The sequence below is a fragment of the Hetaerina americana genome, unplaced genomic scaffold (genome assembly GCF_022747635.1).
Source record: "Hetaerina americana unplaced genomic scaffold, ioHetAmer1.1.p SCAF_20, whole genome shotgun sequence".
In the NCBI taxonomy this organism is placed as follows: Eukaryota; Metazoa; Arthropoda; class Insecta; order Odonata; family Calopterygidae; genus Hetaerina; species Hetaerina americana.
Genome location: NW_027286764.1, coordinates 1,447,501 through 1,473,909, shown reverse-complemented (window position 1 = coordinate 1,473,909; position 26,409 = coordinate 1,447,501). Strand labels below are relative to the sequence as shown.

The 26,409-nt window shown below is 39.0% G+C and overlaps 1 protein-coding gene across 1 annotated transcript in view; it reads left to right on the top strand.

Moving 5' to 3' along the window:
* Window positions 1-26,409, top strand: part of LOC139688561 (teneurin-a-like) — a 697,857-nt gene that overhangs the window by 664,756 nt on the left and 6,692 nt on the right. Inside the window, exons 21-30 of the mRNA XM_071586114.1 lie at window positions 1,711-2,159; window positions 3,974-4,358; window positions 6,933-7,306; window positions 7,421-7,599; window positions 12,301-12,433; window positions 17,722-18,033; window positions 18,648-19,115; window positions 24,236-24,823; window positions 25,117-25,374; window positions 25,934-26,114. Of these exons, the coding sequence (XP_071442215.1) occupies window positions 1,711-2,159; window positions 3,974-4,358; window positions 6,933-7,306; window positions 7,421-7,599; window positions 12,301-12,433; window positions 17,722-18,033; window positions 18,648-19,115; window positions 24,236-24,823; window positions 25,117-25,374; window positions 25,934-26,114 (3,327 nt within the window). The remainder of the gene's footprint in view (window positions 1-1,710; window positions 2,160-3,973; window positions 4,359-6,932; window positions 7,307-7,420; window positions 7,600-12,300; window positions 12,434-17,721; window positions 18,034-18,647; window positions 19,116-24,235; window positions 24,824-25,116; window positions 25,375-25,933; window positions 26,115-26,409) is intronic.

The window sequence follows — 26,409 nt, the reverse complement described above, 5'->3', positions numbered from 1 at the left end:
GCATGAGGCATCACCCTAATAAGTCAGTGGTGATACATGTCATAAGTTTATTTAACGATTATTCTGAGACACATATTTACTAAATTTTGAAGCATCAATGAAAACCAATGCCTCTAGACAGCTTTCTAGTAAAAAGGAATTGCTGTGTATCATCAGTAATTAACAATTTATTTCGATTATTTTTTTGCTTTTAAATCAAGTTTACATTCCTGGTTGCTTCATTTCGTAGTAGAAGAGAAGGTGAAAGTGATCCACAATCAACAAACAATGTATGCATAATTTTCTTTGAATAAACATTGTGCATAATGTCTTTTTTTCTGCTTGGAATGCATTATTATATTTTACATTAATTTAAATGCAAAAATGTGTTTTACTAGGCAAGTGTTACGCTTTGCAAGAAAGACCCCAGAATGGATTAAGCTTTTAGTATGAGGTTCCACTGTAAAGCCGCCAAGGAGATGGATAAGATTAGATAGGATATATAGATAACAGTACTACTCAAGGGTTTGGAGATACATTGTAGGAAAAGTTTTTAATAACTACTTCCTTGCATTCTTGAGGTAAAATTTAGTTTTAAAGATTTGGTCAGATTAGTGTTAGCTCCTATTCCAAAAATGGTAAAGGCTAGATGATGTGAGGACTACAGAATTTGTTTGACTTAGCATGCAGCCAAAGTGGTTCTCAGAACCATCAACAAGAGGATGGAGACCAGGGTAAATGATTGCCAAAGGGGATGATCCATTTGGGTTCAGGAAGAGGAAAGATCACAAATAGAGAGGAACAGATGATGAAACCAGGATGTGTTTGTCTGGAGGAGAAAATTTTGCCTTTTTGCTCTTCATTCCTCAAGAGTGAAAGGTATTTTTCACATAGTACAGAAAGTGATTTTGAAAACATAAGATTATGACCATTCCCTGCATATCAGGCAATATCTATTATCAGGTTAACAATGCAAACTATAAACATTCCCCTCTAATCAGACATGCACTTCTTCAGACAGACAAATTAAAGATGTGAAGGGGTTTCCTTCTACGCTAGTGGACGTTAGAAAAAATTACACTCGAGCGTTAAACTCAACGGGTTTATTATCGAAACGGATTTACAGAGGGCGATCGTAAAACTTGCTTCTTCATTCGCGGCAGACTCACTCTCCCGCCCGACGTCCACCTTTCTCCGTCGTACCGACGCCGTGTCCCCCCTGGTGGTACTTTCCGGAACTTGGAACAAATAAGTTCCACCGTGCGTTCCGTCTGCTCTCCTTGCGCCGCCACAGATGATTTCTTTAGTGACCTTTTTCAGATATTGACCTTACAAAAAAAGCACCCAAACCATCTTGTAAAATATTATTTAATGAAATTTCTAGCACATGAAAGAAAGGGCGCTGCTAAGAAAACAAATCCAAAAAAAGGAAGATCACTAAAGGAATTTTTTATAAAAAATTCCAACTGTAAGACTAAAGAATACCTGGAAGTATTCCTTCCAGATTATGAAATATAAAAATGTGAATTATTTGCGACTGTAAATGTACTCTTGTTTTGTCTCACTCCATGCTATTTCTTTGTGAACTCTGTCATTTGCATTTGATTTCATTCCTTCCTCAAAATAGTCCTAACTCTTGTCCCATGACAAATAAAACTACAAATTTATCAATAAGAGGCCCACGCCTCACTTTTTGCTGATTGTGACTTGAGAGATGGCTCCTCGATGCAGGTGGAATGGAGTGCAGTAGCAACAGCAGCAGTGGGGGGATGGGGATGGGCGGGACGGTGATTGGGCTGGGGCTTGGGGGAGAGGCCGTCCTGTCCACAAACGCCCACTTTGAGTCCATCTCCGCCATTGCCTGCTCCCCTGATGGCATCCTGCACATAGCAGACCGTGGCTCCCTCCACCTTCTCTCTCTGGAGCACTATCTCCCATCAGCTGATGAGGCTGGTGAATTTCATGTGCCGCATCCACCCTCCAGGGAAGTATACACATTCAACCGCTATGGGCAGCACATTTCCAGCCGGGATCTCCCCAGTGGTCGTCCCAAGAGAACATTTTTATATAGTAAGAACACAAGTTTTGGGAAGCTGTCGACTGTCACTGACGCTGCCGGCAACCGTGTGCTGTTCCTAAGAGATTATGGTGGAGCTGTTTCCACTGTTGAGAGTGGACAAGTAAGCCCTCATTTTTAATGCTTGAGTATTTACCTAATGACTAAATCAAGATATATATTTTTTATTATTAAGTAATCTACTGGTTAAGGTAGGTTTTGGATGGACACAACTGCCAAATTCATGTTTTGTGACTCTTAACAAAACGCAATTCATCAACCTACTCTACAGCAAGTCCTTCTTCATCCCAGTATACTTTCTTCCTCGTATCCAATATCCCTATTGTGTTCCTGCCCTTTCCTCATTTGCCTAATATATAAGAAAATATAGTAAGTGACTGTGGAAAATCAATAACAAAATGGAAGAATCAAAGGAAAATAAACCTAAGGAGCTGAGGAGAATAATAACTGGTATGCAGAAGTATAAAGTACATGTATTGTCTGAATCTTCCTCTGCCAATGTATTCAAGTGGTTAGTAGACTCTGGTGGAATGGACCTTAATGACCTTCTGTTTGGATCTTTTTGAATAAAGTGTTTTCTTCTAGAGTATTTCATTTGGCTGTAAAGGCTGGATTGAACAAAGATTTAGATAGGATGCAAGATGAAATTGTGCAATTTTCGGCATGTGCCACAACTTGATGGCAATATGCTCTCTAGAAGTAAGGGTTGAAGTAGCACTTGGATGAAGGCCTGACTGGTCTGACTAATATGACTTAAGCAAATCAAAAACATGCATACCTATGGAGTGAATAGGGTGAATCCAGATGCAACCTGGTCATAGTTTTACTCTGATGACTGGTTTTGAGTGAATCAAATAGGATTATTTTTCATCAGACTTGTTTGGTTATCACTCAAAAAAAGTTGTTTAAAATTTCAGTATTATTTTTCAATTAAAGTGTTCAAATTCCTCAATCACTAATTTCATTTCCATACCCTGTGTTATAAGGAATGTTTAATGCATAAAAAACTAAAAAGTAGACTTTTTGTCCTGTCAAAAACTTCGTTGACCATAATTCAAGAATCTAGTAATTTATTTCATAGATTGAAATTCCATATTCATTGATATTTCAAACAAATAATTGAATTTTAGCTCCAACATAGGCTCCAAAAATGAAAAATAGTTTCTCAGTTAACCATCAGGTAACAACATTTTCATGTTGCCTAAAACGTTTTTACATGGGAGGTAATTATGAATAGCAAGTGAGTGAAATGGCAAAAGTTTAAATATATTCTTAAAAGTTATATGGACATGATGTATCCTCTGAAACTTGTGATATTAATTAACATTTACAAATGTAGGTATTGTTGAATGACAGACCCACCTTTGTCATTGTGTCTGTAAGGTTATAGTTACTAAGCCCTAAAATGTCTTCCACAAGCAATATTCAATAATAATTAATATATATATATACAAATTTGAATAATAAACTTATTACCATAATAAGTTTATTATTCAAATTTGATATTTTTTATGGACCAGAAGTTTTAAATTTCAATTTACATGACCATTGAATATTTGCATCTGAAAATATTGAATCTGATAAATAGTGAGTTTTAATTATGACCTCTTCTGCGGATACCATAGGTTCAGGAATATCACCAATAAATATGCATTAGCAATTCAGTTCAAGGCCCTCTATATGAGAGCTCATGGCACCTGGGTCTGTGCTAATCCAATTTCCAAAATATCTAACTATAAACCATCTATGTCGGACAGGGATATGATCATAGGAAAAAGTAGTCATCCAATCCAATCTGCCATCATTAATGACATGGCAACAACGGGAAGAAACAGAGGTGGTATCAGTTTATGAGTCACTGTAATCCCCATTCTCATACTGTGCACTCTGACCTGCAACTGTGGCTCCTTTCACCAGGATCTCAAGTCTGAGCTGCGCATCTCAGGGGGTGTGGGTGCACTGGTACGGTTCCGTGAGAGGGGAGGTGCTGCCATTGAGCTGGACTACGATGGCTCTACTGGACTCCTCACCAGCCGTGCCTCAGATTCCCGTTCGGGGTCTGCCTCCCTCTACCGGTACACCAGCCATGGACGACTCTCAGATGCAGTGCTCCCAACGGGCCAGGCCCTCTCTCTTGTCTCCCGCCTCATTGTTGGAGACCTGTGGGACAGAGGCCAAAGTGACAGCCCCATGGCAGCACCATACGTTGCTGGAGGACTAGAAGTTTGCATCACCCGGGACAACCGCAATCCTGTTTACATACGAATGGGCTCCAACGGTCGGAGGCTCTTGGTTCGTGGGGGTAAGGCTTATTTCCTTAATTTTGTGCCTTTCATGTCTATTGAAAATAAATATTTTCTTAACCTGTACTATTGACTAGTAACATACACACACACACACACACATACATATATATATATATATATATATATATATATATATATATATGTATGTATGTATGATTTTGCCAATGTAACACAGAAGTGTTGAATAATAAATTGGACAGCAACAAACAATATAGACACACATAAAAAGATCACTCACACATTATTTCTTGATCATTTCGATGGAATTCTGCTCCATCTTCATGGGAAGATATAGAAGTAATCTATATTTATATATATTTATATATGTATATATATATATATATATATATATATATATATATATATATATATACACTGCCACCTTTCTCAAGGGAGAGAAGGTTTTAATAGTAGGGGATGTATGTAGTCTAGTAGACGTACAATAGTAGTATAGGAAGGGATGAGGGAGGATAAAATTGTCCTTGTCCTCTCCCACCTGTCTACTGCCGAATCCTCAGAATTAAGAAGATAAATTAATAATCCAAATATTATCATCACTTCCAATGACAAAGGTTCAACAGTTAGGGTTCTAAATAGAACAGACTATATAAGGAAAGTTAACAGACTCTTTGATACCAGCAACTACCTGAAGACCCACTTCCTGCACTTCAGGGGGTACTCATTCAATTTCTCTCTTCCAATGTGGCCAATGAAGGTTTATCTCCTATAGACATCCTTTCCCCTCCCCATCAACGCACCCTTTTTTATATCCATCCAAAGATCCATATACCTTGAAATCCTGGTCATTCAACAACTCCCCAATGAAAGAATCTCTGTATTGGTAGACCACTACCAGCAACCAATAGTCAACCCTACTGTCATTACTTAAGATTTATACTGTTTCCTGGAAAGGCTAAAATCAACCTTACTCTCTTCAGATACCAAGAGTACCATGGCCAGCATTGATGCTACATCCTTAATACATCCATTCCCCTCTCAGGTCTCTCCTCTCTCCAATTCTATCTCTCCTAATGCCCTTCCTATACAAATCTCTTTCTTGCTCTTGCAGAGAAACAATTCCTGTTAAAACAACCCCTGGAACCTCTATTGCGGCTCAGATATATCAATGATATTTTACTTCTCTCACCACATGGTAGTGATTCCCTGAGAATGTTCATTTCCGACCCCAATGCTTCATCCTCTGTTTCCATCACCTTTACCATTTTCTCCTCCTAAATCATCTTCATAGTTATAACATTATGTATCATTAATAGACAAAAAATTCCCCCAATCTGTGCTTATAAAACCGACCTACAAACAACAATAATTACATTATAATAGTTGCCACCCACATCACACCAGATGAATCATTCCTTATTCCCTTTCCATAAGTTGACCTAGAATCTGCAGTCATTCCGACTCCCTTGATAAATTCCCTCTCATCTCAAAATCTCTGGAAATCTCAAATAAACACCATTCCCCCCTCCAATGAGATTTTCCTAGATCCCACCTAAAATAAAGAATCCGAAGACATGCTTAGACTCCCAAACCTTCTTCCACTGCAGAAACCCTTCCACTTTCAATTGGTACCACACACTTCCCTGGCTCAGAGTCTCTGAGATCAATCCTACAAAACTTCGACCCTATCCTCAAAAACCAAGGCTCCACCACCAACCCAATTCCCCTTTATTACTTTCAAATGCCCCACAAACTTATCAGATCTCCTCAAATCAACCAATCCACTTCTTAAATGCCCGCCCCACTTCCATACCCTGCAATAAACCTAGATGCAAAACGTTCTATTTTCAAAACTGTAAACCCATCCCTCTCCAACCTGATTTTTAACTCTCTCCAACCAATTTCCTACTCCTCATGTACTTCCAGCAATGTAATTTACCTTCTGAAGAGCCAACTATGCCCTACCTTCAATATTGCACAGTGTTCCTTACCCCTAAATGTTAGAATCAAAGACCACTGGGTTTCATGCAGGAATTATTCCCTGATTGGGATGCTCCCAACCCCAAAACACTCCTCCGAACATAACGCTCCCTTTGATTAATGCTATAGTGCCTGCATTCTAGCATTCCTCCCACCCTCCAACCCTCCACTCAAACTCAAAACAATAGAACAGGCAATAGAATCTGGCTCGACGTTATGCCCTAATTACCCCAATCTCCAGATATTTTCATCTACCCTCCCAAAATCCTCCCAATACTCCCAAAATCTGGCATTTATTCTCAAAAGTCTCCTCCCAACTCTTCCCCTTGGAAACCTTTCCCCTCCTTCCCCTTCCATCCAGTGTCCCTGGCCCCTTCTGTTATAGCCTTCTCCTCAGTTCCTTCTCTCCCTTGAGAAAGGTGGCCGTGCCACCAAAAATTTGTAAAATGTGTGAGTTTCTTTTTTTTTGGTTTTTTTTGTTTTGGTTTGCTAGTGCTATCTTGTTATACATTATTATTCACATCCGTGAGACTCTCACATAAGTTTTATATACATCAACAATTACATAATAATGCCCAGATAACAGAGACATACTGAAAACTATGCATTTAATATTTCTGTCTTCAAAACAGCTGACAACACTGCAAGTGAAGCAAGGATGTACCGCAATGGGTCATTCCGAGTGAGACCAGCCTCTGGGTCCTCCAGCCAGGGTGGCATATCTGTGGATGGCTCTGCTGGGTTTGTGGAGCTCACTGGTGGGATGTCCTCAGCCCGCCACCCCTTGCTGGAGCTTGCCCTCCCAGTTGAGGCTGAGATGATGCCGGTGTCGACCTCACAGAGGCTTCGGCTTGGTGTGGTGGGTGGGGGGAGTGGCACAAATGTGGGTGGCAGTGGTAGTGGCTCTGCTGGGGGCATCACAAGTGGAGAGAACTACATGGAGATTAGATATGGACTTGTTGGTGACGTCCGTGGACCGCAGCAAACGCTGAGAACTGATATATGGGTGAGCTCCCCGTTGGGTTTATTTTTCCATTGCTAACTGACCAATGGCTGCAGGTCTAATTGATGGTCAAGTGCAAAGTCTTCATCACGACAAATATTGTGGGCTTTCCCTCAGGTCAATTCCTCAAGAGTCCTCTGCATAGAGCTGGAGCAGGCCACATCCCGAGAGACCCTTCTGGATTGGGAAGAGGCACCGTTGGTCACTGTGCAGTATGACCCCACCTCGAACCTCCCTCTTGCCTGGCTGCCTTCCCCTGCACTGCAAGCCGTTCCCATCAACATCTCTTATGACCGGTGGGACTGTTTTGCTCATTCAAGATATGCATTTTTTTGTGTTTTCATCAACAATTAATGCTTACATGGAAGTTTTGAAATTTTTGGACCCATAGCCATTGATATATGATGCTCCACAATATTCTAGTTACTCCCATAACTCCTGTTCTCAAAGAATTTCATTTAAATATTTTACCAGATTGATACTATGTTGAAAAATTGGAAGAAGTTGCATGACAATCAAAAATAGAATGGCATTATCCAGTACTAAAATGAAGATCATAACATTCTTTTGAGAACACATGCATTATTTTGTTTTGAAAAAAATATTCATATTAGTAGATATTTATAAGTTATATAGTATCATATGAATTGTGTATGAAGAGGTGTGGCAATTAAATAATCATACTGGTACTGCTACCGGTAAAAAGTAAGTGCACCATGGCAGGTTAGAACATGTCTGTGCCTGTTGGTGCTTACCCCACCCTGAGGTTGATGAGCATGGCCAGTCTCACTGTTGCAATGACCTGTTTAAGTCCTTGCAATAGCATCTCATTGAAAAAATGAAAGTGTTCAGATAGAGCAACAGGTTAACATCAAGTCTCTTCTGAAACTGAGAAAAACTGCTTAAAACGGCTACAGTGGTTTAAATGTTTTGAGAAGGGACGTGTAATGACTGAAGAGGATCCTGAATAATCCTGATCCCCGGATGACCCTCAACATCAAAAACAGACAGCAACATCCAGAAAATTGGTAAATTGATCCACAAAAATTGTCATCTGAGTTCTTACTGCACTTTCAGGAATTAGCAAAGAAAGTTTCCATTAGATTTTACATGAATGATTCAATATGCCCAAAGTTTGATCAAAAATGGTGGCAAAACTTGTCACTTCAGAGGAAAAGGATTGGAGAATGAACTGACTGATGAATGAATGTGCTGACCTTTTAAACGACATTGATAATGATCCAGAATTGTTAGACGGAGTGATTACTTGTGATGAATCATGGTTTTTTACCTATGATACTGAATTAGGCTCTTCCAATGCCTGATGGATTGAAAGGGCTCAAACTCACTACAGCAAAGAAAAAGCAATGAGCAGTTCAAAATTCAAAACCACAATGATTGTTATTTTGACAAGCATAGATTTATCTACATCTACATAATACCCTGCAAGCCACCGCAAGGGCGTGTGGCGGGGGGTGTTAGGTCACCAACCGTGAAAAGGAACAATACCACATGCAAAACAACAACATGGAAAATTACACCCACAGCAGCGCACACACTCATGCAAGAATCCCTTCATCCAACACTCATGCAAACACATATACCACAAACCAACAAAAAACTGCACCCCAGGATGCAGCACGAAAGCCATCCTACAACACGCAAGCCAGGACACAACAAGCAAGAATGTGAAACTCCAATACCACATGAACATGCACCACAAAACACTCTACCCCCCGAGGAGACTCTAAAAGGCAGGGAATGCGACCCAACGTTGCAGGTAGTAGGAATTTCCCACCGCAGAGAGGGACGAGGGATTGAAAGGGATACTTAAAAACAGATGGACAGAATTCTATAGAGGTAATTCAGAAAGAATGGGTTATGATAACAAAACACACAAGGTTAGTGGAAGAGCATGAATTATTCCCTAGATGCTGAGGGTGGCAAGTGGAATTTTTGCTATCTATAACCCTGCAGTTGCTATCCCATATTGTCCATGGGAAGAAGGAGTCCTTGAGGCGGCTAGTTCTGGCATCTATTTCCCGAATTTTATATCCATGATCCAAGCGACCAATGTATGTAGGAGTATGAATAATTTGCAAGACCTCGGTGCTGAAACATGCGGATCTGAATTTATTTAATAATTTCAATCTTGCATTGAATCGTCTCTCTTCCAATGATTCCCACCCCAACTCCATGAGCATTTCGGTGATGCTTTGCGTTTTATCGTAAGAATTTTTAACAAAACGAGCTGCCTGGCGCTGAACCTTCTCAATTTCCCGAATGAGGTTTTTTTCACTCGGATCCCACACGCTACATGTGTATTCTAAATGAGGCCTTACAAGGGCGTGGTGACACCGTTCCTTGACCTTCGAGTCACTTTTGCCGACAATGCATCTAATAAATCCCAATTTTTTATATTCTTGACCGCAGACTTTACGTATGTGAGTCCCCCAAGTTAAGTCTTTTGTGAATGTGACACCTAGGTATTTTACCGTATCAACTATTGCTAGGTCACTTCCAGCTAATTTGTAAGCAAATCCTGTTGATCTTTTAAAGAAATTTACCACCGAACATTTATTATAATTTAGTGTCAATCCCCAGTTAGAACACCATTTAGTAATGCAATCTAAATCCTGCGCTAGAATAAAACGATCCTCATCCCCAGATATCTCCCGATAGATCACCGTGTCATCCGCGAACATCCTAATTTTACTTTTCACTTCGCGGTTCAAATCGTTAACAAAAATCAAGAAAAGCAACGGCCCGATCACACTTCCCTGAGGTACCCCCGACGTGACTCGAACGCTGTCGGAACTAGCGCCATCAAGGACTACCCTCTGTTCCCGCTCTGAAAGAAAATCTTTAACCCAACTTATGGCGCCCTTGTTTATACCCGCGACCTTTAATTTATGAATGAGTTTACCATGTGGGACCTTATCAAATGCCTTTTGAAAATCTAAGAAGATGGCATCCACTTGCCTACCTCTCTCACCAGATAAAAGTAAATCATGTGTAAATAATCCTAATTGGGTTTCGAAGGAGCGGGTTTTCCTGAATCTGTGTTGATTGTCACTTAAAAAGTGAATGTTAACAAGGTGTCTCATTATTGAACTGACAATTATGTGATCTAAGATTTTGCAACAGATAGAAGTGAGAGATATAGGTCTGTAATTACTGGGATCCTCCCTGTCACCACCTTTAAAAATAGGCGTTATTTGCACGGTTTTCCAAATCTTAGGTACTTAGCACTCTGTGAGGGATTTGTTAAATATAAATGCAATGTACGGAGAAATGTTTGGAGCTAAATGTTTTATCACCCTAGCTGGTATATTTTCGGGACCCGGGGATTTGTTGGGCTTAATCTCATTAAGCAATTTAAGTATTCCTTGTTGTTCTGCTGTTATTTTTTCCATGGGTTGAGTATATATTGTTTCTTGGAGATATGTGGTGGCAACATCGATCGTGAAAATGCTTTGGAAGAATGAATTTAGGATTTTAGCTTTACCCTCACTGTCAGTATGAATGATATTGTTACAATCCCTCAAGCAAGCCACGGTTTGTTTACTCCCATTTACTTCCCTAACATATGACCAGAAAGCTTTGGGGTCAGTGTCCAAGTACTCGCAAAGTACTTTGCATTTAAAGTCCATTAAGGCACTACGTAATTGTGTTTTGGTTTCATTTTAGAGGATCTATATTTGTCCCATAATTTTTTATTCTCAGGGGATGATGTGTTCACGCCTGCCCTCTTTACCCTAGAGTGTAGCATTCTCTGCTTTCGAAGGGGGCTTTTCTAATGTATTTATTGTACCAACTGGGGTCGCGATTTGTTTTAACATATTTTATAGGTATGAAATCTACGATTCCTTTTTGCATGATATTGACAAATTCTGTCCAAGTTTCTTCCACGTTGGCATGACTTAAGCGGGTTTTGAACTCTGGTAGTGAAGAGTTTAATTGATTGGCAAAAGTTTCAAAGTCTGCTTTATGGTAATTATAAATTTTTCTTTTTGATTTAACAGTCTTTTTTATTTCTATGTCCAAGTGGATATTAACTGCTTTATGGTCACTCAAGCCCTTGTCAGTTGATACACTAATAATACGTTCAGGCGTGTTTGTAAGAAATAGGTCCAATATGTTCTTTCCACGGGTGGGCATGCGTACTGCTTGATGGAGGGAGTTTCTTTGAACCAATTTAATCGAGGAATTATAAGATTTGCGATCGCAGGTCCCAGATTTAACAATATTGCTGTCCCAATCTATACCAGGGAGGTTAAAGTCGCCACCAATTATGTTGATGCTGTTATTATATTTACGTGTAAAATTGTAAATTTGATCATTGAGGGCATCTATGTTCACTGGGTCCCTTAAGGTCTGACAGTCAATCAACATTATTATGTCGAGGTTCTGACTGCCCTCTGTGATGAGTGAGGAGACGAAGACCCAATTTGTGGAAGAGCTATCCAACAATGCCTCACCAAGACAACGTGCCAGCTGATTCCACCTTCTCTGTGAAGACATTCCCTGCAATATACGGCATCACCATGATGGACCATTCACCGTACTTACCTGACTTAGCTCCCAGTGACTTTTGTTCATTTGCTAAAGCCAATTTGAAAGGACAAGATTTGACTGTGGAAGTGGTGAAAGCAAAAACGATTGAGGTCCTCAACATGTGGAGAGAAGTGGACTTCCCACACTGCTTTAAGCAATGGAAAATTCACATGAAGTGTTTCAGTGATCAGCAAGGAGAGAACATTGGAGGCGATGAACTTTCTAATGTAATTGTAATCATACCCAATGATCAATTACATACACATATGTATGAAACAATAGGTACAATTACAACAAAATAAAATTAATATTTTCAAGTTTAAATTGCCAATGATACAAAATTTTTAAGTAATCTGTTGTTTGGTTGGATGCTATAATTCCTCCCTCAGGTTTGTTGGTGAAATAGCATTACTAATGCTTTCTTTCATTTGTGTATGAAGGTTTAATCGAGTGGAAGGGTGGCAATGGGGAGATGAGAGTGAGCACTACACCTATGAGCGGCATGGCCTGTTGTCTGAGATACACAGCCCAGAGGATGGGAAAACAGAATTCACCTACAATGATATGAATTTGGTAAGGCACTTCAGGAAATATCGGTTTGTTACTACCAATGAATTTCCAATTGCAGTTTTACGTAAAATAAAATTTTCCTTCATGGAATGCATAATAATGCTTGCCCCATCTCATTTTCATTCTTGAGCTTGAAGCTAAATAAATGCGAATAGGTGGTAAATAATGGGCAGATTTTGTATTACTCAACAATTTCCAAGTGTAAAAATCATTCACCTTGACTGGGATTTTTTGTTTTGTTGCTGTTCCTCATGGAAAAACTTCTACCCTCACCAATGAAAAATGAGGAGCATTTATTAATGGCAAAAAACCTAAGATGACTATTATGTTTGTAATCATGATTTGCTTATGCACGCGTTCACTCAAAAAGTGCTTTTAAAAACAAAGATACAGTTAAAAATTGACATTTATGTCATATTAAAAATAATGATAGAATTTATGTGGAACAAGTTTTTTCATACCTTTTTCTCATACTTATGCCTTCAAGGTTATACTTTCAAGCCTTTTTTCATGGAGATACTTATATTTATATATTTGAGAATTATGTTGCAATTAGGCGATTTTCCTGGTGGCAACGGTCAAGTTTGGTCAATGGTCAACTGTCAAGTCATATGACTTGCTTAGCGAGTAACATTTTGAATGACGAATGACATTGAGAGGGGAATTCCCAGAATGATTGTGCACCTGCTACTTCAGTTTGTGTTTAGTACTCATTTTATTAGCATCTTGGCACTCCACTAGTGATCACACATTTTTCCAAACTTGTGTTCAAATATATATAGTGATTTCTTTTCCTCAAAGTTTAATAATTTGTGGTGCATAGTTTTAAAAATGACCCCAAAGAAAAATAAATAAGAAGAAAGCCACAAGAGAATAAAAATAAGTATAGAAACAAATAGTAATATCATTGAAAATTGAGAACAAGGAGTGATCATGGATAGTATGCACATCAATAGTTTGTATTTTCTTCAAGGACAAGGGCAAAACTAAAGATATGGATACTTCAAAGAGATCAAAAATTTATCAAATGAGATCTAGAAATTTTAGATTGCATTTTACAAAACTTTGAAGTTTTTGTGAAAACAATTGCCTCTATGCAGCCTTCTAGTACAAATAATTACCTAGCAGAATTAATAAACTATTTATTTAAATTATTTTTTTGTTTTTACTAATTGAGTTCACATTTGCAGTTCCTTCATATTGCAGTAGAAGAAAAGATAAACATGATTCACAATCCTTATTCTTTGATTAAACCTTGTACATAGTTTTTTTGTGGCATGGTATACATTTTAGTATTTTTAATTCATTTTTATGCAAAAGATTGTTTCACTTTACAAGAAAGGTCACAGAAAAAATCATGCATGTTGTTCCCTTGAGCACAAGTTCAAGTTTATATGCAACACTGCGACAATCTTCTCTCTTAATATCCCATGGCGTTATTATCTGTTTTGCCTGGCTACTACCCCTACTCCCCTTCCTCCCCCCCCCCTTCACCTCTTTAATCCTGACCTGGGGTCCCTTTTAGAAACTCCCTCTGGTTTTTCTAATCCTCAGATTTTTCCTCAGTGCCTCCCCCAAAACAAAGACTCTACCCACTCTCATTCTACCCGACAAGCAGGCAGAGGACTTAGCTGACCCCTGTGTTCAACCTTTTGTTCACAACCCTTAACGTTATACGAATTTCTCATCTCAATAAGGGCCCACCCCCAAAGTCAACCATGAGACAATCATTGCAGTCCTACAGCGTTTTTGCCAGAATGTTCCATGGAACATATTCTGAAATTAGAGACCATCATCTCAGCAACTATCCAAACCCATTCATAATGACCTGCATTGGTCTTGGCCTGTCTCATCCCAATAATCCAATCCCATACTTTCGAATCATCCAGAAGAAATTTTAATAAGCCTTCTCCTTCCCAATCCTTCTTTCCTCAAGTCCCTAAATGTCATACCCAACCTTTTCCCTGCCAAATCCTGTTCTCATAAATCTAATTAATAATCAAAATATAGTTATTAGATCTGCTGGTAATGGCTTAATGGTGGTAGTTTTCAATGCCATGGACTATGTAAGGAAAGTAAACTGCCACCTTTTTGATACATCTTCCTAACTTCAAGTACCACAGGATCCAAATCCAGCACTTCAGGAGCAATCAACTCAATCTCTGTCGATCAACCGGCCCAATGAAGGTCTATCCCCCCCAAAGACCTTTCCCCTCCCCACCCACATCTCCGTCACTTTTGTCCTTCCAAATATCCATAAACCTGGCAATCCTGGCCATTTGATTTTTTCCTCCCACTACTCCTCGAGAAAGAATTTTTTTCATTTGTAGACCACTACCTTAAGTCAATCATCTACTACCTACCTTCATTCATAAAAGATTCATACCATTTCCTGGCAAGACTAAAATCAATCCCCCTCCCAACAGGTACCAATATTACCAAGGTTATAATTGATTCCACATCCCTTTATTCCCCACTCAGAATACCCCCTCTCTCCTCCCTCCAGTACTCCCTTTCCCAACACCCTAAGCTATTCATACCCAGCACTGAATTTTTCCTTAGCCTTTCTGATTTCATCCTTATCCATTCCTTTCCTTTAACAGCAAATTATTTTTCCTTTAATAGCAAATTCTACTCGCAGATCAAGGGTTATGCCATGGGCAGTAGGTTCAGTCTGTCCTATGCCAACCTATCTATTGATCTCACAAAGAAAGAATTCCTGGTCAAACAACCCCTGAAACATCTATATATAAAGCTTATATTATGATCGATCATATTATCATCGATATATCTATTGATGATAATTTTCTTCTCTGGCCACATGGTACTGAATCCTTGAAAACCTTCATTTCTTACCGCAAAGCTTCATCCTCTGTTTCAATCACTCCTATCATTTCCTCCTCCAGAATCACCTTCCTAGGTGTAAACATATCATTGATAGACAAAAATTCCACACTTCTGTACATATAAGAACAATTAACAAACTACAATGCTTACACTATAATAGTTGCCATCCATAAAATACACCAAATGCACCATTCCTTATTCCCTTTCCATAAGATGAGACAGAATCTGCAATCATCCCGACTCCCTTAATAAATTCTATCTCAAATCTACACCATTCACCTTCTCCAACAAGGTTATCTTGAATCCCTCCAAAACAAAAGAATCCGAAAACATGCTTACACTTCCAAACCATCTTTCTCTGCAGAAACCCACCCTCTTTCAATTTGTACCACCTACTTCCTTGGCATAGAGTCTCTATAATCAATCCTAAAAAACCTCTACCCTAATACTTATAAGCAAATCATATCACACTTCTATGCATAAAAAACCAACTGAGAAACAATAATACCTCCACATGTGCTGCACTCATTTTGTCATCATCGGAAGGTCAATCTTTTTGCTATCATTTATTTTGCACATTGTCAACAGTGTGACTCTCAGGAATATTATCATGGCAAAGCCATATGCCGTGTTGTGTTCAAATCGTTTCAATTTAATCATAACTAGTTTTGATGTGCTACCAAATCATTTTCCAATGAATCTATGACTCTGAAAGTGCATGTAGACAATTGACAATTGGAGGGAGGGGGAAAAGAAAGGGACCACCTGGGAGTAGGAGATGTAGCAATGTAGGAGAGATGAGTGAGTGGGAAACCAATAACCTTAGAGGAATCATCAGAGGAACCCCAAGTACACATTGAGGGTTTGTGTGCAAGAGGGGCAGGCAAGGAAAAGAAGGGGCATGGTCAGTTTGGATCTTTGATTATCCATCTATTCGATTGCAGTTCACAGAGTGGTTCATCTCATACTTGCATGTGGTGGGGGAGAAGGTGTCCTTTGATGTCGACTTGGGGTATATTGAAGGGGATGAGTGGGAGAGGGGGAGGAAGATAGGTGAGTTCCCAACATCTAGGTGAAACCAATATGTCTTTCCATTGGGATATTGAGAAGAGGGTGGGGGAAACAGGTAATTCTCTATTATGATATTGGTGGTCTGTTAGAACATGTGGCTCAATTCCAGTTTGTGTAGGGGGTAGGAATGGAGAGGTGATTAGCCTACTGGCTTTCAACCCAGTGGGCCTGAGTTTGTATCCTGGAGAGGGCAGATTTTTTCAGCAGTATTCTGATCCCTACTTGAGGTGCTTGGTGAAGAGCACTTGAAGTGGAGCACTTGAATGAAGTATCCATCAGATAGGAAATTTAACTGCAGACCTCTTGTCACCTTTCGTTAAGAGTAGGCTAATGCTGACACTGGGTTTCCCTCCACCCTTTCTCCTTTTTCCCACCCATCCTTAATGGTATGAATGACTGCAGCAGCATCTACTACTACTCCAGTTTGTGTGTCTGGGAGTCCATACCGGATGCCGCTAGTATGATTGTTATGTTGGTTTTGTGCAGCTGTAGTCAGCAGTCAATGAAATCAGGTTTTAGGGTTTGTAGAAAATGATGTGTGTGAAAACTTTTGCTTCCCTTGGAAGAGTTAAGTTCAGATTTTAATCAGTTAATTGAGTGATGTGGTCTTTTGTGAGAGTGCTATGCATGAAAATAAAACCTCATTACTAGGCATTCTTTATATGAAAGAAATAAGAATGGCTTTGTGTAATAGAGTACTTCAATGCAACAATTTCAGAGTGTAAAAATCATTCCCCTTATGATTTTTACGCTCTGAAATTGTTGCATTGAAATGCACATTAGCAGATGACTCTGTTAAAAGTTACTGTTGCGGCATCTCCCGCAGTTTCTTTGGAATTTGTCAAAATAGAGTACCATTAAAGCTCAAAAGAAAGCGATGGATTTAAAAAATATTTTGTGTATGGGCTTGAAGTGGTGGATTTCTTGACAAAAAATAATGAAATGTTTTAATGAATATGAGGCATGGTGAGTCATTCTTTGGGTAAATCCAAAAAATCTGATAATTCATTTCCACTTTGTCAAAGCCATGTGTATTTACAAAAGATGAAAATTGTCAGAAAATCTTGAAACTTCTATTATGCCAGTTAATGTGGAGATATATGCCTGCCCCTATAAGGTACAAAATTTGTGCAGTTGTAATTTGTATTGTAAGTAAGCCTCTTGGTCAAATAATAAGCTCTACTAATCCAAGGCGAGTTAATATTGTTGACATCTTTTGAAGTATTATCAACAATTTTTTGATCATTCACTTACATTTATGTTCAAAATATAAATCTAAATATTTTTGCCTTCTGTTTCAAGAAGTAAAGATCCTTGATGAAAAATAGATGCATATTCTGTATGTTACTTACAAAGAATTCTATGAATTTTAGGTCAGCAAAATCACACTTCCGAGTGGGAGACGTTTTACCATTCAGTATGATGAGGAAGGAGGGGTTCGACATATAACCTTACCATCAGGGACGAGGCATGCCTTCTCTGCACAGCTATCGCTTGGCTTTGTCCGTGTGTCATACACACCTCCTGGGAGTTCCCGCCCATACCTGCAGCACTTTGGCCACGGGTCAGGGGGAGCTGCAACATCAACTCTGAAATGTGGAATGCCACACCTGCTACAGACTGTTTTCCCTGGTGACGGAGCCCGGGTGGTCTATCGATACGACCATGCATCAAGATTGTCAGAGGTATGATGATAATTCTGATAACTCTGGATACTTAGTACCCAAGTCAATATGGCTATGTTGCCTTTTTTAATTCCTTTAATAAATATCTAGGCATCTGCTGCACAATGATAACTTCTGATTTTTCTTTTATCTTACAATATTACTATTATGCATTTTACATTGTAATGCAGGTACCTGGCAGTATCTTCTATATAAGGCAGTAGTACCTTGCTTAATGAGCACCTCACACAGGGAGTAATTTGAATGGCAAGCAAAAATATTGATCTTTTATTTCATTGCATCAAAAAAGTCGTCTCTCTAAAATAAATCAACTGGGAAAATTTTTCCCTTCATTCGTGATAAAGTTGGGCGAGGGCCTTTGAAAACTGGCTTCAAATCTACCATGCACCTGACTCTTTGCTTTCATTGTCTCTTTGACTCTTTTTCCAATTCATTCCAAAGCTCGAATTTTATTGTTTGGATCAGTCCATTAATGTCTAAATTGTAAGATAGTATTTTTCAGTGTTTCAATGCCGCATTATATCTTTGTAATCTAGCGTCACTTATTCATTTGTAAACGAGGGGTATTTCAAGGGGAAAACTGCAGATTTTGGACCCTGTTGCAATTCTTCCAGGTTGTGCATGGGGATGGCAGAACACAGATCAGATATGGACCCTCACCATCTCCCTTCCCCACTGAGATCCTGCACAGCGAGAGGGATTTTGAGTACAGGTGGGACGGTCAGCTGCTCTCTTCAGGACTTGGTGGGGGAGACTTTGGCGGTGGGCGGGGGAAAGATGGCTTGCTAGTGGAGGAACGACTGGACTTTGGGGCCAAGACTGGACTTTCCAGTGCCAAGTTTGCCTATGAGCGGTCGTCGTCGGGCATTTCCGGGGGGTCCTTTTGGAGGGTGACATCCATCACGGGCAGGATTGGGGGCCAGGCCCTCCCAGAGCACACTCAGACATTCTCCTTGCGGACTGGTGAACCCACTGCCATTGCTCACTTCAGGGTCTCTCGGCCACGCCCAAATGAAACAACCCTCTCTGATGGCACAGCATTATTCTCCCGCATTGTTGATGCCAAATTCCGGGAAGTTCAGGTATGCAAAAATAATTATTTTTTCCAGTGATGCCAAATGTTACTTAATATGTCTATTTGGCTAAAAAAGAACTTGGCTCTTGATACCTCTAAACCTCTGCTCTTGCCTGTTCTTTGAACAAAAATTTTATATTGTGACCTTGCATTCATTGTTATTTTTACTTTCTCCATTATATGTGATATGGAAGAAACCATAATTTTCATGAAAAAATCATCCTCTGGGATTTTAATAGAAATATATGTTTTGAGGGAAGGGGTCGTGGTAGTCCAGGGAGTAGGGTGTTGGACTGCCGAGTGGAGGGGCCTGGGTTTGATTCCCGGGCAAGGCACTCTGGGCACCTGCAGCTCCACCCAAGCTATGTGATTTTTCGGGTAGTTGATCTTCCTGGGAAACCATAACCGGCACAGGGAAAGGAACTGGCCCCCCTACCCTGATGTGTGAATTCCACACGCCGTATAGGGCTTAGTACTGGGTGAACTCTACCATCACCTATTAAACCGACCCTCGGGTTGATTACTATTTATGGCTTTTTATGTATGTTTTGAGAAGGCCTGAGTGTTTTGAAAATTAACCAAATGAATTCTATTTCTTTGTATGTGATAGGTTTTTTGGTCATAATAATTTCAAAAAACATTTACTTGAGCAGCATAAAAACATGTATTTAATATACTCAGGCTGATACCAATATTTCAATACGCAGGTCTGATACCAATAGTACTGATAATTTGCTGATACTTTATTGACATTTATATTGTGTAATGAGCACTGTCATTTCTGAGTCATTCTTGTGGATTAAACTGATGTCAGAAGTATGATGTAAGAGCATTCAATAATAGAAATAATGTTAGTCTAATATTTATTTTTTACTTTACCACCATTACAATTGATTTAGGGGATTTCTTCCTCTAAGCCCACTTGCATTGCTAGTAAACACTGTGCATTTTCTTTTGGAAATGTGAGTTGCTGGGTTTATCAGGGCTCCTTTATCAGTAATTATAGCACCAATCTCTGAAAAAATTTGTGCAGAAAACCCTGAACCTTCATGTATGCCCAAATAGCATGAATCAACACATTTTAGATTTCTTAATCTAATCTGAAGCTGCTATTGGTCAGAGGATTACATTGATGGGACTGTTTGGCTTCAGATAAGCACATGACAATACGTAAGACCCCAGTGTATCGGGTGCAAAAATTCCTCTTGGGTTTTTCACCACGTGAGTGACTCCATTCTGACCAGACTCGCACCCAAAGGAAAAACCCAAGAGGACTTCTACGCATGCAAATTTATTTTCCCAAGCCATGGTACAGTCAAAAGTTGGGGAGTTGCTTGCGTTGAAATATCTTAGGCACCTCACCAATGATACACAAGTTGTATGTATGTATGGTTATGCTGCTGTTATGTGCTGCAATTTAGTTTTACATATCTTGATTATATCATGATTATATATATATATATATATATATATATATATATATATATATATATATATATATATATATATATATATATATATATATATATACTCATATATACAGAAACATATATAAGGAAAAGGGATAGGAACACGTATAAAGGACGAACACAATAGAGGTGGGGAAGGCGGAATCGAACGGATCACAAGAGTAAAAATATTTCCTCAACCGGGAGTCGAACACCGGATCTTTCCACTTGCCGGGCGGATGCTCTTAACCACTTGAGCTATCAAGGATATGTAATTTACCCTGAGATCCGTGGGTCTTATATGTCGCCAAGCGCCCCGATTCTTTAGCCAAGAGATGGCGTCAGGGGGCTGTTTCACCCACCAAAGGAGAAATAGACAACACACACACAAGAGGAAAGGAGAGTGGGTTAGAATTCATACAACATCATACAGGAAAAGAACAGTGCGTTTCGTGGCACGCATAGCCAGAAGAAAGAGATGAGCCACATTGGCCAAATACACATTCAAACACGAAATCCCGCCAAACGGCGAATAAATACTCATATATACAGAAACATATATAAGGAAAAGGGATAGGAACACGTATAAAGGACGAACACAATAGAGGTGGGGAAGGCGGAATCGAACGGATCAAACGGATCGAACGGAACGGAACGATATTTTTACTCTTGTGATCCGTTCGATTCCGCCTTCCCCACCTCTATTGTGTTCGTCCTTTATACGTGTTCCTATCCCTTTTCCTTATATATGTTTCTGTATATATGAGTATTTATTCGCCGTTTGGCGGGATTTCGTGTTTGAATGTGTATTTGGCCAATGTGGCTCATCTCTTTCTTCTGGCTATGCGTGCCACGAAACGCACTGTTCTTTTCCTGTATGATGTTGTATGAATTCTAACCCACTCTCCTTTCCTCTTGTGTGTGTGTTGTCTATTTCTCCTTTGGTGGGTGAAACAGCCCCCTGACGCCATCTCTTGGCTAAAGAATCGGGGCGCTTGGCGACATATAAGACCCACGGATCTCAGGGTAAATTACATATCCTCGATAGCTCAAGTGGTTAAGAGCATCCGCCCGGCAAGTGGAAAGATCCGGTGTTCGACTCCCGGTTGAGGAAATATTTTTACTCTTGTGATCCGTTCGATTCCGCCTTCCCCACCTCTATTGTGTTCGTCCTTTATACGTGTTCCTATCCCTTTTCCTTATATATGTTTCTGTATATATGAGTACTTATTCGCCGTTTGGCGGGATTTCGTGTTTGAATGTATATATATATATATATATATATATATATATATGCCTTGCATTCATGTGAAATTAATATCCTTTTCAGTATTGCTTTGATTATTGTAATAGAAATGGATCAAGTAGTACTAAATTTATGCTGGTATCTACTGTAGTAAAATACAACTCAAGCATTCTCAAAACCATTAAAATTAATTGCTTTCTTGAAGAAAAGGACAGCCATATTAAAAACAAATGCACAATGGATTGCTCAGTGAAGTTGAAAAGGGAAATTTCTAATATAGATTGCCATTGGATGAAATAAACACTATTTCCCAGAGTATGAGACACACCCAGATTTTTCAAATTAAGATTTAACTCTCATACTAATTAAGATTGAATGCCTATAGGCTACAAGTTTATCGGGAGAGACACAATGTATGCATGTACTAGTTTTACTTATGCAGGACGGCATTCCTGTTAGCCCAACTAAGTTTCGTAGTAGTATAATATGTGAGATGTAATTAAATGTGCTTCCTATTTTATGTTAATGATATATTTGGGTATTCTTTTAAGGAGTATTTCCTACAAAATATTAAAACTCTGTTGCTTACTACTGACTCAAAACAGTGATATTATTGACATTTGTTACGACAAAAACCAATTTTATGCCTGATGCAGGGAAAAATATGTAATGGCATATATTTTTCTGATGAATCAGCTTGTGCTTATATATTGAAATTACACCTGATAGGCGTAAGATGCGGGCTGGTTTTAGAGCATATTTATTAGAAAAAAGTTCATCACAAGGGTCAGGATATGTGGTATATTTTTCAAGAAACATGGGAGATGCTGTGACGGCAACTTTTAACAGAGTCATCTGCTGAATGCTCATTAAAATGCAACAATTTCAGAGTGTAAAAAAACATTTACTTTCAAACAATCAGAGAGTGATATGATGTCTTGGTAGCTTAATTGGCCAAAGCACTTAGCAAAACATTCAGCGATCTGGGTTCGAATCCTGGTGAATGCGAATGACTTTACTCTCTGATATTGTTACAGTATATTTAATTCTGAATTTTCAGAACTTTTGAAGTTCTCATGTTGCATATTTACGATTTCTACCTCTCTTTCATAGTAATTCACATGTCTTATTACGTCTAGGCAAAGGTACAGTGGAACCTTGCTTAACCTTGCATAGCAAGTAATTCACAAAACGAGCAAAAATATTGGTTCTGAAAATGACTTGTTTAACCAGTGACTTTTCTCATGATGAGTGACCAGGAGATGGGAATTCCCAGAATGATCATGTCCTCGGCTTCAGCTTGCATCTAGCACTCGTTTCGCTCGTTAGCATCTGATTGTCGCTCATGATCAGATATTTTTCCAAACTTGTATTCAGACTTATTATTACTGATTCTTTGGTGCAAAGTTAAATAATATTTTCAGCAAAGTTTTAGAAATGTTTTCAAAGAAAAATTTGCAAGAAGATAGCCTTAGGAAAATAAAAGTTACCGTAGAAAAGAGAAGTAAAATCGGGCAAGCACAGATCTACTGCCCACATCAACAATCAATCAACATAAACAATTTGCATTTTCTTCAAGAATACGTACAAAATTAAGGAGGTAGATTAGGTAGGAGGTAGCAAAGAGAGTGACAAATATACCTATGCAATGGGCACTTGTTTTCAACGATGTTGAATAGTTACTTCCCATATGAGTAAAGGAAAAGTAATTGCAACGCAATACTATTAGCATGAATATTATTTGTGAGAAGGGAAGAGTGATTTTCACCAACCTTGTTAGAAGATGTGAGAATCATCCACAACCAAAGAAGGATTTAAGGTGGGCCATGAGTGGTTTGAGAAGTTTATGAGAAGAAACGGCATCTAAGGCATTGTGAGGCATGGAGAATCGGCAAGCTCTGAGTCAAAGGCAGCAGCGAACTTCATCGGTGACTTCAAGAAACTCATAATTTCAGAGGTTTATGGCGGCCTGAAAATGTTTTTAATTGTGATAAGATAGGTCTCTTCTAGAAGAAGATTCTAAAGCAAATGAATATTTGCACATGTAACAGGAGAAGATATCCAATATATTATCTGACCACAAGACAATGGAAGGCCATCTCATGCTGCTATTTTGCACTAGTGTAAGTGAAAAGGGATTAGGAAATTAAACTCCTACTTGTTTACCATTCAGAAAGTCCACGAGCCTTCAAGAAGCATTTCGTCCAAAACAGCAGGCTAAATGTGATGCGGAGACCATGGGAAATTATTGCATCGTACCATATGTATGAGGTATCCCCCTAAATAGACAGTGGTGATGCACATGAGAAATTTATTAAATGATAATTCTGAGTACGATTTTTATAAAACTTTCAAGCATGGTTATGTGTGTGATAAATTTTCTGAACACATTTGTGTTATCTGTAAGTTTATCACCATTATTGATATTTTCAGGTGTCACTGACAATCCATCGCATGGAAGTTTTCCGCCTTGAGTTCCAGTATGGAAGTGTGAGCAGTATGAAAGGTGGTTCACCAGCCACACCTGGGCCACCCACAACATCCTCCCCATCTGGCAAGAAAGGCCATCAACCGGGCCACCGAATTGGGCAAACCAGGACGTACACCCGAAATGTTGGTGTGAACACGTACACCATTGTCAAGAATTACACTTATGACTCAGATGGGCAGCTCTCAGGTGTTGAGGCTCAGGAGCCTTGGGGATTCAAATATGATGCCAATGGAAACATGCTCTCGCTCACCTATCGAGGGAACATCATCCCCATGGAATACAGTCCCCTTGACAGAATAGCCAAGTTTGGAGATGGAGCATATCGCTATAATGTGAGGGGGTTGGTTGTGCAGAATGCTCGAGAGGAGAAGTTCCAGTACAATGCGCGAGGGCTCCTCTCAAGGGCAACCAAGAGGGGAAGGTTTGATGTGCGCTACTTTTATGACCACAAGGATAGATTGGCTGCTCGGAAGGATAATTACGGCAATGTCACCCAATTTTTCTATGCCAACCATGAACGGCCTCATGAGGTGATTATGCTCTCAGCTGTCTTTCTTATTTTTAAATATATACCTTGATAATAACTTTTACAAAATATTTTGAATTGTATTTCCTTGCTTGAAGTTTACAAAATTGAACTATTTATTTTCAAAAAGTTGATGTGGAAAGAGGTTCACTTTAATGGATACAATCTTAGTCCAGTTTACCTCCTCCCCTAATTCTCCTCTTAATTTCACCTTACTGCATAGCAACAACCTATGCAGTATTTGAAAATCGAAAATTTTAATATATTTCATTTTTGTATTTTCTTTTCATTCAACAGGTTAGCTATATTTATAGCCCAAGAGATGGAAAGCTTATGTGGCTGATATATGATGACCGTGGTCATCTTGTATTTGCTCAAGCCCACAGGCATAAATACTATGTTGCCACAGATCAGTGTGGAACACCTGTCATGGTTTTCAATCAGTATGGAGAAGGAATTCGAGAAATAATGAGATCGCCATATGGTCACATAGTCTATGACTCAAATCCATATCTCTATCTACCAATAGATTTTTGTGGTGGCCTACTCGATCAGGTAATGAAGTTACATTTATTTCAAAACATGAACTCTGATGATTCTTGTATGGTATTTTAAATTTTCCCTTTAGTGTTTGGAAGACAAGTTTTTGTAGATATAGTAATAGCACTTGATTATTTTAAAAATTGGTTTTTTGATCATTATCAAAATATGTCAAGGTAATACTTGAGAAATCTAAATGTATTGTCATTAATGAATTATGTCAATTTAATGAATCAAAGGGAATGTGATAGCCCAGTGAGTTGCTTACTCTGGATTACTGATTTGAGGGCCTAAATTTGATTCTGAGAGATCTCCTTGTGCGCTTCATCCAAGTTGAGTGAATTTTCGGGTACCAAATCTTCTTGGGAAAACCAGAGGTGGCACAGGGAAGCCAGGTTAATGCCTGAATATTGTTTACCTTGAGCCCTGTCCTCACCTGTCAAAACAACCTGATTTTTAGGTTGATAACTGGATCTGTAGAGCTCATGAAAATCATTTAAAATACTTTAATTGGTGTGGTAAACAGCATTAAAAATGTGATTGAATATTGGCATTTGTTTTGTGTTTAAAATAGGTGACATCATTAGTTCATATGCCTGGAGGCAAAGTTTATGATCCTTTGATTGGGCAATGGATGACACCACAATGGGAAGATGTTTTGGATCGTTTAGCAAAAGCCCCAACCCATCTTCATTTATACAGATTCAATGGTAATGATCCCATCAATGTGAAAAAACAATGGAGGCTGCCCACAGGTATGGATGGACATTGTGATATCTGATAAATACATGCATATGATGATTGTGTGAGCGTGTGTCTGAGAGAGCATATATATTCAGTAAACTCTTGATTATATGTGCTAATGAATGAAAGATTAGGCAGGAGCAATCAAAATAAATACAAAATACAAAGGTCATGATATAAAAGGATTCATACAGAGTGACACCTTTTACATTCCCTGTGACTGAGGGATTTTTTTTAGCAATGTGAAGTACATCATTTCTGTTATTCAGCCATTTTTTTAAGGGTGGCATTTTACCAGAACACAGA